The sequence below is a fragment of the Tetrao urogallus genome, assembly GCF_951394365.1.
Source record: "Tetrao urogallus genome assembly, chromosome: 3".
Classification (NCBI taxonomy): domain Eukaryota; kingdom Metazoa; phylum Chordata; class Aves; order Galliformes; family Phasianidae; genus Tetrao; species Tetrao urogallus.
The window spans coordinates 8,586,865-8,600,983 of record NC_136815.1 but is presented as its reverse complement, the minus strand read 5'-3'; the positions used below and the strand labels follow the sequence as shown (position 1 = coordinate 8,600,983).

At 45.1% G+C, this 14,119-nt stretch overlaps 1 protein-coding gene across 1 annotated transcript in view; it reads right to left on the bottom strand.

The window, feature by feature from the left end:
- Positions 1 to 2,318, bottom strand: part of ADCY8 (adenylate cyclase 8) — a gene marked incomplete at its 3' end in the record, with an annotated part of 126,150 nt that extends 123,832 nt beyond the window's left edge. The window contains exon 1 of the mRNA XM_079533636.1: positions 1,374 to 2,318. Coding sequence (XP_079389762.1) covers positions 1,374 to 2,300 — 927 coding nt within the window. The 5' untranslated portion in view covers positions 2,301 to 2,318. The remainder of the gene's footprint in view (positions 1 to 1,373) is intronic.
- Between the last annotated feature and the right edge of the window lie 11,801 nt (positions 2,319 to 14,119).

Genomic DNA, 14,119 nt, shown 5'->3' with positions numbered 1-14,119 from the left:
AGGCAAAACCCACTGTGTCAGATTCTCCCAGCAGTGTGAGCCTGGCCACGGGGGAATGAGGTCAAGCAGCCCTACAGCTCACTTGTGTGTGGAGGAAGGGAATAGACAGGGGTGGACAAGGAATACAGGATGGCCAGGCTCTGGGTGAGGTAGATGTGACCCAAGGACCACCATCATTAAAACTTACAGGTGCAATATCAGCCAGTTCCCAGCTGCACATCCCAGCAGTCATGTAAACAATATGCCATCAGCAACACATTCCTTTACATCCTCCCTCCTTTGGGGATTTTCTGCCAGTATCTGCACCTCCTTCCCACTGATTCCCTGGAGCTAGCTAAATGGAGACAATAATCTGCTGTGAAATATTGGTAGCACAGAGCTATGACAGTCTGGGAAACGATGGGGGGAAGGGGAGCAGAGAGAATCCCCAGGATTAAGTTGCCCTAGAAAAGCAGCATTTTCTTGCTTTGAAAGGATGTCAAGAGCTCACTGAATCCTTGCTTCCAAAAGGAAGAAGCTGAGTGAGTGTAAAGTCAGGTTAGTCCTGATTTTAACTTCTCAGACACACACATTTCCCAGTGCCTCTCAGTTGTTTGCATGGCACTCCATGGCATCCCTCCCTACCTTCCCCTTCCCCCCCCCCCCCCCCCTCATCCCATCCACTCTGTTTTAACCAATTCTCTGTCCTAGACATCACTTCTAAGCACAATAATGCTTGCTGCATGATCACAAGCAGAACAGACATGTTGGTACCCTTCGAACACAAGTTAGGAATTCACACCAAACCTCCAAGGAGAGCCTTCCCCTTTTTTCGTTAAGGGTATCACTTTGCTCTTATTGGAAAAGAGCAACGTGCCCTCCTCCCGTTTTCTCACAGCCCAGATCAAGCTGTGCAACACACATGAAAACACAAGTCATTCCAGCAGGTCTAGAGTTAAAAGGCGTGAGCAAGTAAATGAGAAATGAGCAGTGGGAGAGCTTGGCCAAGACAGAGTTATCTTTCCCGTCTCATCCCATGGACCATTGCTGGAAATAAAGGAGGGAAGTGACAAATGTTCTGTCCCTCCGACTTGCGCCAAGAAAACTGTTCCAAGGAATAACAGTGAAGTGATCATACAAGGAACAGAGTAGCCAGGAAGTGCCCCCCTCCTCCTCTTAGGGTGAAATCTTATTCCACTGCTTCTTTCGCAGGGAGGATAGGAAATGTGGGAGAGAGAGGGAGGGAAAGAAGGTATAATTTTGCCTGTGTTCTCCCCAAAGTACAGAACATCTGAGCACCTTGCTAAAGGGGAAAGGATTCTTGGGACACCCCACACCTCCTCTTAGGGTGATGGAGAAAGAGGAGGCCTCCCACCCTTTCCTCACCACGGTACCTGGTTGAGGGAAGTCACGGCCAATCTAGGGATAACCAGCTGCATGACGAGCTGCAGGACAGAGGTGACCAGCCCAGCCAGGATGGCCCAGGTGAGCGGCAGCGGGAGCATGCTGTAGGTTGCAAAAAGTGTGAAGAGCACATAGCCAATGCCATCCCCAAGGAGACCACAGCCCAGGCCAGCTGCCAGGATCTGCGTGGCCATGGCCACCCAAGTGACCACACCGCTGTACTGCAGGTAGGTGTATGAGGTTGTGTCCTTCCTGACCACCACTAAGGCACAGATCACCACCTCAATGCCAGTGAAGAAGCCCAAGAGAATGCCCTTAATGGGGTCCATGGGAGCGGAGGCCAGGGTCAGGTGGAGGAACAGCAGGGTTAGCTTGGTCAGCACGTCCAGGATATTCATGACCACCTCGGATTTGCGCCTCTGGCCCAAGAAGTAGCGCTGGTAAAGGCGCTCCAAGTCCCGGGACTTGAAGGAATTGCGGAGCGTGGGGAAGATCACCCCACGGTAGGTGTAGCCCCAGTTGAGGAAGAAGTCGGAGTTGCTAGGAGCACAGTCCAGGGGCAGAAAGCCCAGGTCCCCATTGCTGCTCGTGCGCTCCGGGAAGACTTTGGTGCCTCCGTTGTTGTGACGCTCGCTGCCCAGACTCCGTCCTGCTGACTGCCTCCTGAAGTGGTGGTGGTGGTGGTGGTGTGGGTGGTGGTTGGGGCAGCAGGTCTCCTCCGAGCTGAAGCCTTTGCCCCCAACGCTGCTGCTGCCGCCGCTGCTGCTGCTGTGCTCCTGGATGAAGCGCTGCTCGGTAATGTGGCGCACAGCCGTCTGCCACAGCAGGCGCTGGGGTCTGCTGCTGCCGGGGGGGGTCCTATTGATGGTGTAAAGTTCATCGCTGTCGCTCAGGCATCGCACCTCCGAGAGCTCCATGGCGGTGACTGGCGGGGGGCAGAGCACTGGTGGAGGGGAGAGGCGGGGAATGGAGGGCACCGGCTTTGGGAGGGGAACGGAGGGAGGGATAGAGCCGCGGGAGAGGAGGGAGGGGATGGAGAAGGGCGGGTGGAGACGGCTGGGTGCTACCGGAGGGATCACATTTATAGGCAGGGCGCTGGCTCCGGTTGCTCGGCAGGCGGCGGGGCTGCTTCGCCGCTGGGGTCCTGCGGCGGCTCAGCGCAGGCGGTCTTCGCCCCGTGCCCGTGCCCGCTTCCGCGGATCTCCGCGGAGCTTCATCCCGCGGAGTCCGGCTGCGGTGCAGCCCCGGAGCCCCGGTGGGCCAGGTGCACGCCCTCCTCGGGGCAGTGAGCGGGGAGGGAGCGGAGCAGCGAGTCCGGAGAGGAGGAGGGGGGAGCGGAGCATCTACGGGCTCACCCCCGATGCCTGGCGAGCGATTCTTGGCCCCATCCGGAGGCTGGAGGCGTAGAGGAATGGGGAAAACCGCCTCGCAGAGAGCCGTTCAAAGAGGGCAGCTCTTCGCTCCAGGGATCCAGGGGCTCCGCTTCGAGCTCTGGTACCCGGGAGCTGCTGTAATCCCCGCGATTGCGGTCAGGAGAGAGGCGGTCGGGTCGCGGGCATCCTCGGTCACGGCGCCGGAGCCGCCGGCCGGGGGCTGCCCGCCCGCATCCCTCCGGCGGCGGGGCATGCCCTGCAGGGCGAGCAGCCTGCCTCAGAGCGAGCCTCTGCCCGGGGGGAGCTCGGGGCTGCCATCCATCGCAGGAGATCGGGAAAAGAAAAAAATAAAAAAAAATTAAAAATGGGGGGTAAATAAAAGAGAAAAAAAGAAAAGGAAGAAACAAAAAAAAAAATGAGAGCAAGGAAACGAAAAACCCGCCCTAAACTCAGAGCTCTGGGAAGACCGCTGGTAGAATCCCAACTTCTCTGCGGAGCAGGGCAAGGAGGGCTTCGGGCTCTGGGGCTTCCCCCCCGGCAACAGGGAGGAGGACGAGAAAGAGGAGGAGAAGGACGACGAAGTCTCAAGGATGTCTGTGGCTGTAGGGCGGCGGGATGCGCGGTGCTGCCCCGGGAGCCGCGAGGACCGGAGCGGCGGAACCGGCAGCCGCCGGCAGAGTGGTGCTACTGCGGGAGGGCGGCCCGGGAGGAGGCAGAGCCCGGCGCGGTCAGCTGATGCCCGCGACGTCGGCGGGGCTGCCCGCACTCCCCCCCTTCCTCCCCCCTACCCCCCCCCGGCCCCGTTAAAGCAGCCGCACTCGCCGTGTAGGGGATAGGGTGCGGGATGCAGAAATGGGGGACCCCACGGCAGGGGCTGGGCTCGTGGTTGTCACTCAGGTTTCTCCAAGTTGCCCACCTTGAAGATGGCCCTGTCTGCCCCACAAAGCCTAGAGGACCTGTCCATCTGTCATGCTAGTGAGACCATGCTTGAGTCAGGCATCACTCCGCGCGGGCACTCAAGTGACACTGCCTCAAGCCTTTCTCAGGGTTGGGGGAACTCGGGAGCCAGCATCCCTTCTGCCTGGGTGAGCTCAGCCCCTCCAAGAAAAGCTCTGTCACTGACAGGGCTGTGGCTGTGAGCAGTCTGGGCTGAGGGAATGCGCTCATGTATCTGACAGTGCCTATTCTCAGTGTTTATATTAAAGCTACCACATAGAGAATGGAAACCATCCCGTGCACAGAGGCTGTGGTCACTACCTTGTGTCGGCAGATGCCACTGTCCTGCTCCTTCCTTGGCTCTGTCTGTATGTGCAGATCTGAATGCTTTGTGCACATTGGCAAAGACTGGACAACTGAGGTGGGTGAATCAGTCTTTACCTTTCCCAGCTCTCCTGTGCCCACAGTGAGTTTCAAGCTCGGAAGTAGTTGGAGCCTGAACTGAGGAAAATGCAGTTTTGGAGATGCAATCCTACTGGTAGAAACAGCTGAAACAAAAATAGCCTACACAAGAGATTGCTGCAAATACAGGAGGAGAATTTTCTTTATATTTTAAAAGACAGGAATTATTTCTGCTGAATTCCACCATATAAATATGCAGCAGTGAGGTTTTCTGTGGACAGACAGAATCTGAAAGTCCAGAGTAGCACTTCAGAAATGAAATCTAAGATGCATTTCCCCTATACATTTATATATTTTAAGTGACTTGAAGCTGTGAGCGGCTTCAAGTGTGGCACAGTGAGTTTGGATTGCTTTATTCTGGGTGCCACAGGCACTGCAGATCCCTTTTTTTGTGACGCTGCCAAGTCACAAATTCTATTCTATTAAAAAGACAGGGGAAGGCCCTGTTTGGAGCCTTGGGTTTTGGTGGGAGTCCAGGTGTGTGACCAGTCCATATAGTGCTCCTTGACTCCCCACAAATAATCTTCCCATCATCATTTAACTCACCTTTATTTATTTATTATTATCCTAGGGAAAGCATGGAGATTTAGGAAGGATTTTACAGATTGTTTCTGTATCTGCACTACAATGGATCTGGGGACTCCAGCCAAGTCTATGTCCCATGCGTGAGGCAGGTTTTGCACGGATATAAGCAGAGGAAATTCTTGTTCTAGAGAGCACAGATAAGAAATGAGTGGTGCTTTTGTGAACAGGAACAGATCTTTCCTGTGGGTCAGCATGCTCCTCTGGCATGCTGCTAGCCTGGAATGGGTTAATATTACTCTTGCAGTAATAAAAGAGACATGCATTCCCGCTCATAGATAAATCCAGATAAATTGCAGAATCTCTTGGAGATGAAAATGTGACTGTAAGTGGGGAAGTCATAACACAGTAAAAGAAATTATAATTACTAGTGGTATTACCACAGAGTACAGCAAAACAATCTTGCTCCTTCCAATTGCTCAGCACAAATAATGCTAGGTCAAAGGAAAAGGAGATGAATAGTAATGCAGCTTAAGGAGGCACCCATTCCAAAGACATAGGATGAAGCCAATGTAGGTAGCTCTCAGCTCTCCAGTTCTGCTATAATCACTGAACTGCAGCACTGCAGAGATTGTTGGCCCTCATGGAAGGCTGAGCTCTCCCTCCCCATCATTTCCATGATGGAGGCTCTGTACCTCCCCAGGCAATCTATTATTTCTATGCTTCTCCACCCTTTTCATAATATCTAATCTGAATATTCTTTGCAGCATTCACTGAGCGCGTCACTTCCTGTCCTATCCATACGGACAGGCAGAGCATATTATCCTGGCAGCAGTCTGGGCATGTTTAACGATTGCCTCTTCCATCCCTTCTCTTTCCCTCTTCTCTTTTCTTAGGCTAAATGACATCATACTTTTTTTTTTTCCACAAAGGTAATGTTTTCCAGGTCTTGGATCATTCTTTTTAGTTTGTTTCTGTATATTTTATTGAATCATAAAATCATTTGAGTTGAAAGGGACCCTTACAGGTCACCTGGTCAAACTCCCTTGCAGTGAACAGGAATGCCTACAGCTAGATCAGGTTGCTCAGAGCCCCATATAGCCTGACCTTGAGCGTCTCCAAGGACATGGCATCCACTGTCTCTCTGGGCAGCCCTCTCTGAAGGTGTGCCTCATCATCCTTACTGCAAAACCCTTTTTCCTTACATCCAGTCTAAATCTCCCTTCCTATACTTTGAAACTACTTTCCCTTCTCCTACATCAACAGACTCTGCTAAAGAGTCTGTCCCCTCCTTTCTTGTTTCACAATTTCATTTCCTGCTCCCCTCTGAGATGCCCATAACTCAATTCAGTTTCACAATGGAAAGATTAGTATGTCTGGTGAGCTGCACTCCTATTTATACACCATGTGAAATGCCTCCCTTCACAGGCTTATCCACAGCTGATGGCTTCCTGTAGTTCTTTACTGTCCTCAAGGCCTGGGCAGGTGTTACTTGCTCCATATGTATGCGACAGGCAATGTGAAGTACCTTGCATTTAACCTCACTGAAGCTCATTGTACATCTTCAGTCTGCATGCCCAACTTGCTTAGATCACGTTGAACACTAAACCTGCCCTCTTCTATGCCAGCAGTCCGCCCCAGCCTCTGTGCCATCTGTGGGCTTAGCAAGCCCACTCTCTCTTCAGTGGTGATGGCAAAGTGGTGCAGTACATTTAGATAACAGCAGTTGTGTGCATTTCTTGCCCATATTTCTGAACCTCAAAAGTTGGCCCCTTGGTGCAAGACTGCCAATAGGAGATAAGATCCTTCTAAGCATAGAGATGTGCTGCAGCCATGCTCTGTGCTCTGCAGCATGGGGATGAAGTCTATCCATGTAGGGCATGGGTTTGCCCTTTTCACTACAGGGTGGGTGCATTGGGGTGAGACAAGAGAATTTCACACATCCTTCTTGAGTCCTGTGAGTGCTGACAGGGGCTTTGGGCTTTGATTAGTGCAGTGCATTATTCAGGCTTTGCTGCTATTGAATTTTTTTCACTTGTTTTAATAGAGTTAAATGACTTGGCAGTGCCACAAAATCACTAAAAGCCATTTAAAAATAATACTGTCACTAGAAGGCTTTTGAAGGATGAAATCAGACAGAATTCATTCCTCTTCTGTCACCTGAAAGTTTATGTCACACTCCTCTCCTCCTTCCCCCTCTCTACCCACAGGAGTAACATTTATGTGCAACTTAATGTTTTGATATTTAATCATGCAAATAGTGATCTCATCGAGTTTAGAGGGACTATTTATGTCCACAAGACCATAAGACAGGAGCGGTGCTCTGTAAAGCACTCTGAGGTTCTCCAGTGAAAGTATCCTCAATATCTAACATGCTATGAAAGAATGCAAATGTACCTCATTTGGAAACAGATTCCACAGAATAAGTATTTTTAAAAAAGGAAAAAAGATCAATAGAGACCTAACTTATCTATCTCATCATGCACACACTGAAATAGGAAACTTCAGTCATGATGAAAATGATAGAATATGAGTACATACTTTGACTTTCCTTCTTATTGTTGTTTTTTTTTTTTCTTTTTTTTTTTTCCCATGTCCCTTCTCACCTTGGTAACACTTAAGACATTCTAATAATGAAAGGAAGAAAAAAAAAGAACTTACAGTATTGATTGAGTATCTTTTTAAAACCTGTCTATCGTTCTTTCTCAAATGGAAGCATGTCTCAGTGTGATGTCTGTAAGGAAGCACAAAATGGGCGTAAGGGAATGAATCAAAAAACATAACTCTAACTAGTAAAAGCATTCAGACTGATTAATGAAAGGGCAAATGAAAGAAAAACAAGGTTTTGTAAACTGAAAGATCAAAAAAAAAACAGGACAAGGGCACGCAGATTAACTGGATACAATCAGTATTTTCTGGGGTTTTCAGATGATGCGGTGAAAATATCAATGAAATGTTTTAAAATCTGCAGGCAACGAAGCTAAATTATTGCGTACCTCAGTGGTGCCATATGGCAGGAAAATAAAAAAGAAAGGAAGAGAGAGGAAGAGTCATAGAGTTAAGAGGTAGAAATAGATGTCAGTTTTAATGCCTATAAAAAATGTATTTTTAGTTTTTTTTTTTTTTTCCTTTTCTGTGCATGGTACAGCTTTGCCATGTTATGAAACAGTCATTCTACCACATGCAAACAACCTCTTCCTCCCTCTGTCTCTCCATCAGTACTCTTAACCCCATGCAAAGTCTAAACACGTGGATTTTATGGCAGGCAAGGAGGGACTGGAGATGGTACTTTGCCTCTGAAGCAGTGAGAGGAACTGTTTTTCCCGTCTCACCCAAGTCAGCTCCTCACTCACCAAGGATTAGCAGCTGGGACCACTGCAGATCATTTACTTACGACTTCATGGCCAGTAGTGCTGATTAGGACTATCTTTGCCAGGCTGCTTTCTACTGAAATTTATCGATCTGTCTATTCAAATAATTGTTGTACTTCTTCCGAAAATTAACTTTCAGAAAGCCATCAACATGACAGAAAGTTTCAGCTCTTAGTTTTTCCTTTTTGTGTGGTTCTTTCAAATTTTGGTGGTAGATGATAGTGATTTTTTTCAGAAGACCTGACAAGTGACAGTGTTCTTAAATCAAACAAGACTGAATGGAAGAGAGGACAATTTTTCTCCTCTGAGAAAGGAGGGTGCTTATTCAGATTCAAAACCAAGTGAAAGTTCAGTAATCTGAGGAAAACAAAACGACAGCTTCCCCAAATAGAGTTGCTGTCTGCAGTCCTCTGCACTGCTCCTGTGGCTACCCAAAAGTTTCCCCTCAGCCTTACACACCCTTCTAACCACTTTTCAGAGCAGGACTGTTCCTTAGCTTGTTTGCTTCCTCTACACCCAATAGCAGCCCTCATGTAATGCCATTAAATCTGGTGAATCCCTGGGGCACACTGAATGAATAATACTTCTTACAAAGTAGTATATAGTTCTTGATGCTTCACGGGATTCCTTTGAAGAATGTTCTTTCTTTTAATATAAAAGACCTTTGACTTGCATGTTAATTGCAACAGAAGTTAAAAGGAAATGAACTGTTAAATTCACCTCCCAATGCACTACAAGCAAAATCTTTGTATTGATGGCAGTCAGACCACTAGTAAGCATTTTATTCTTGATTTGTTATCTGAAGCAGCAAGTGGTAGGAGTGAAAGCCTGATGGGAAAACTACAATCTGCAATTGAAATTAATACAGTAAAGGAGTCTCAAATTTGAGACATTAAAAATAAACTAAAACCTAAAAAAAGAAGACATAAAACCATTCTCTGTAACTTTTCACTTGGGAGAATAATTCCTAACTGCATGTAGAGGCTTTCACAAGCAGATCTCAAAGTGTTTTTCTTCTTACAGGATGGAGATATTTCCTGTGGATGTATACAGTAAGTCTAATTAGGCTGCAAATAGGGAGCTGTTATATTGTATGAGATTTTAAGTCCATACAGATCAGTATCCTGCAGTTACTGCAGTATAAGACATATCCTAAGAGGAAATCCCTCTGTCAGCCAGATCAAAGTGGGGAAAGTCTGGTAGGGTTTTGTATGCATGTGCTTATGTGCGTGTATTAAACCTTGGAACAGGAACAAAACCTAGAAATGTTGATGTTTCCAATTGAAAGGAAATTCCTTTCTGCTGCTTCTCCTTCTTCTGTCTGGGGGAAAATTATGTAGTTCAATTTTTAAATAAAAAATTAAACCAAATTTTCAGCTCCTGGGTACTCTTTGCTTTCGACTTTATTTTCACCAATCAGGGGACCTGCAAGCTCTGGTCCAGTGATTCATGATGGACTTCCCATGCTTCCAGGGCTGATGAAATTTCAAGGATGGTGAAAAGCATAGAAATGCTGTGAGTTTGGGCTGAAAAAGCCCCGGCAGTCTGTCATCTTAGCTGCAAAGTCTCCAAGTTGAGCTTTGCAGCAGCACCTTACTGAGCTGGCAGGCTTCTGAAAGAACCTGGTTTCTATTTCTGAAATGTTGCTTCATCAGATACTTTGCATATGCAAATGTGTAGGACTCTGTGTTTTGCTGGCCTGCAGATACGTACATTGTCTAATTTAGATGAGTTCCTAGGCAGCACTTTTCCTCAGCAACATAACTCTTGTCCAGCTCCCTCATCTTGTGTATGAAGATTTCTCGCATTACAAAATGGAGAGTATGTAAAATAAGACTTTTAAGGGGCTTGCCTTAACACAGAGAAAGCACCAGTGCCTGTTGTGCCTGATATTAACAAGGACTTATTTCAAACTGAGTATCCATCCTAATGAAAACATGTTAATCTGCTCATTGCCAGTCAAGCTGGGGATAGTAGGTGTTCTTAGACAAAATGTTTAGGAGGAATTGTTGACTCATGGAAATCTTTAGTCATTCCCTGAAATTATACTATTGATGTGTATGGAATTAGCATAGCACTTTTTTCTCTCTTCTATTATTTTGTTTTTATATTCAGTAACGTCTTCCTTGACATAGGGGGAGGATAATAAATTCATGTTTGAGTAATCTATTGATTTGTATTACATTTCTTTAAATCACCAAGCCTTTTCATTTTCTAGCATTGCAGGACTTGCTGTAGCAGGTCAAATCCAGTCTCCTTTTAATAGCAATGGTAAGTTCTTGGCGCTTCAGAGGAAGATAAAAGACTGTCCTGTAGGTGGTCTGCTCAACACGAGATTAATTTGATCTTCTCTTACCTGATTAGATGAGTCAATGTCAGTCTTACAGCCTGCATGTATTCTGTTTTCAAAGTTGGGAGGTTGCTACAAGCCAAGGAGAATATCACTCATTGCCAGGTAACGCATGTATCTACAGAGTACCCAAAGTCTTTTCTGGGAAATTGGCATGAATGGTGCCAGTGACATCTATAGTGCTCAAAAACTAAACTAAATAGTTTCATTTGACAGCAAAATCACAGATATTTTTACTGTGTTTAAAGACATTTGTAATGGGAACATAAGTAATATAATTCATACAAAGGATGGTTGAGGTTGCTCTCAGTTTTATACGGAAGCACGCAGGATTATTCACTCTGGAATTGTACTAGGAGCCAAAATTCTTAAATTCTGATGTTTGTTAGGACAAAGGTCCGCATTGTACTACAGCCTGCTGTTGACCTGCTGTAAGTTTTGTGGCACCTCTCTAATCAAGATATTTCCCATGGATATTTTCTGCTTGTGGCAGCTCAGACATTTTGTTTTAGCAGAATCAGAATGCTGTGTTACTACAGCCTCTCGATCCCAAGTGGTGATTTCAATAAGGTTCACATCATCAGAGTTGTCTCTGTGATGAAATCCCACTCTGTTTCTTTTGATAATTCTACATTTTTGCATGCTTTTTTTTCTTTTTTCTTTTTTTCTTTTTTTTTTCATATTTTCTTTCAATTACAGTAACATCTTATGGCTAAAATGCCATTATACTAACTTTCTATAAATATATAACAAAACATTTATAATTCCAGTGGACTTTCAGCACATGTTGGGAAGCACTGCTTAGGCATAGTAAAGAACCATATGGAATTTTAGAAAATGAGGAAGTAGGGTGGGAGTAGTTGTGACCACTGCAGCAAGCAATGGCTCTTATATAGCAGTTGGTCTCTTTTGAGATTTCTGCAGGAATTGCAGAAGAGAGGAGCTTAAATATTTAGGGAGCAAGTATGGCTTTCTGAGCTTTACAGAAGCTGACAGAATGTTATTAAAATAATGGCAAACTAGTAAAGCTTTAGTGCCAGCATTTTAGAAAAGAAAAATTAAAGCCTTACTCTGGATTTGATCTGAGCATTGTCCCAGACCATTCCTGCATACTCACTGTCATTAAGCTATGTGCATTTTTTCCAGCTAAAATAGAGAAATCTTAAGAAACATATCTTGGATGACCATTTTTTTCTGTGTTCATAGGTCACTGACTTTTTTTAACTTCAATAGCATTGCATTATTTACACTTTAAGACATATACCAGAGGTAAAAGTCTGGACGATGGAGTAAGTGTTATTACCAAATATCAGAAGCATCAGTAGTTAAAGGGCACAAACAGATTTTAAAATAATTTTTGCTAATTCAAGATACAATCTAGAAGAACAAAGAAAAGAACAGAAGATACAGTTCATTGGGAGCAAATGGAAAGTTTTGTATACAGGCAGAAATAATCAGTTACATTAGCACACAATGGGAAACAGCTGCTTAAATAGCAGTTCTGCAAGAAATGATCTGGGGGTTGTTGAAATTGAGCCAACAAGTCATGCTGCAGTAGGAAAAACAAATATTCTGTTACATAAGCAGAATGGTAGTCTTTTAAGGCTAGTGAAATAATCCTCCTCCTTCCAGAGGAGGGCCAAAAAATGATCTGCAAGCTGGAATATCTTCCCTGGGAGAGCAGCCTGAGAGGAGGAAGGACAGCCTGGAGGAGAGAAGGCTCTGGGGAGACCTTTCAGTGGCCTTTCAGTATTTGGCTATAAAAAAAAGGTGGCTATAAAAAGGAAGGAAACAGACTTTTTAGCAGGATCTGCTATGATAGGACAAAGGGAAAACTAAAAATGGGAGAGCTAGACTAGTTATAAGGAAAAAAATTTACAATAAGGATGGTGAAGCACTGGCACAGGTTGCCCGGAAAGTCGATGGATGTCCTGTCCTTGGTGACATTCAGGATCAGGCTGGATGAGGCTCTGGGCAACCTGATCTAGACATAGATGCTCCTGTTCATTGCAGGGCAGTTGAACTAGATGACCTTTACAGGTCCCTTCCAATTCAAATGATTCTGTAATTCAATGATTCAGTGATTCAATGATTTAATGATTCTCTTCAATACTGATAAGGTCATTGCTTCACTCTGTCCAGTTGTTAATGTATAGGGCCAGAAATACCTCACTAAACAGGGAATGAGGCAGACAAGGGTGCAGCCAGAGCCAGCCACAGCACAGATCAGTGGACACCTCCATGGGGATGGGGTTTGGGTCAGGCTAGCACTTCAGCCCAAGGAGACAATAATAACTTATGGCACTGCTGGGGCAGGGTCTGGGGAAGGCTGAGGTGGGGTTCTGAGACATAGGATGGGGTACAGAAGGTGGTGGGTCGGGGAGAGTAAAGAATTGTTGATGCCTTCTGAGTCTGGATACCAGTTCTGTGGACTGCACACCAAGACATACTGGACCTTCCAGAAACATGATGTTAAGAGAAACATGATGTGAGATTTACAAAAGAGGGCAAGAACTTGTTGACTCTGAGACAATATCTGTGCTCTGAAACTCAGACAATGTGGAATGGAACTTCCATACAGGCAGTGTCTGCAACCGAACAAAAGGACACTTCGGAGAGTGGTCATTGATCACTTGTTGGAGTTTGTTTAGGTGCTGCACTCAAATGCTTCCTTCTAAGAAAATAAAGAACACTATCATAAGAATTAAAGCAACAGAGAGCAAGTAATAATATTTTATAACTGTAAAGGATATTGTTGTTTAGGCATATCTATTTGATTAACACTTATTTCACTGAAGAAAGAAGGCAGTCATTGGTAATTTCCTGAAGAGTGAAGTAGATGATATTTAGATGTGATGACACTTGTCATCACCATTTATAAGCTTTGTGCATAATATATTCTTGACTCATATTCAACTTTACATTTGAGAACTTTATTTAGTTATTGTTAATTTAAATTACTCTATTGTACGTACAGCAGTATTCAAAAAGAACAAGTTAATTTCTTTTTAAAGAAACTTGATCAGCTTCTAGCAGCTCAATTTTAACAGTTTCTGCAACATATAGAAGAATTCTTTTTTAATGTTGATGGACTATTAACTGTTGAAATGTAGCTATTCATCTTTCATTATTTCAATAGCTCAGAATCACAGATGCATGTATGCTTACTCTCATCTTTATATTTTCACAGAACTTAGTATTTGGCATGAGCTAAACACACAAGGCCATATTCTCATTCCATTGAGACTCTCTTGACTCAGCAAAGAGAGAAGATGGCCAAAGTCCACTTCTCTCCAGTTCTGCATTCAGAATTGGGCCAGATCCAGCATAGTCACCCATCCCCGAAAGCAGATTAATCCTCAGTAGGCAGGATTCAACCCTCATGGTGCAGAATGTGCTTATATGCATTTTATTTCTTACTGTATCTTAGGGAAGGAGTATAGCAGTCTGTATGACCGTTCAGCTGAACTTCCTTTCGCTTCATCCCATTTGCGGTAAGGGATCCTTGAGACAAGTAGTACAAAGGCTGCTGAATGGTCATATTTTAGCTCTTCTAAACTCATTTGCTCCCAGGAGAGCCCCATGGACAGCTAGTTCAGGTCTTTTCACTATAGAAATGCTTCTAAGCCTCCTGCTTTGCTGCACTCTGCTGGGAAACAGTTTTTTTCACCCAAGGAGTAGATCTATTCTACCTTGCTAGCTTGTTTCCAATTTATTTTTAT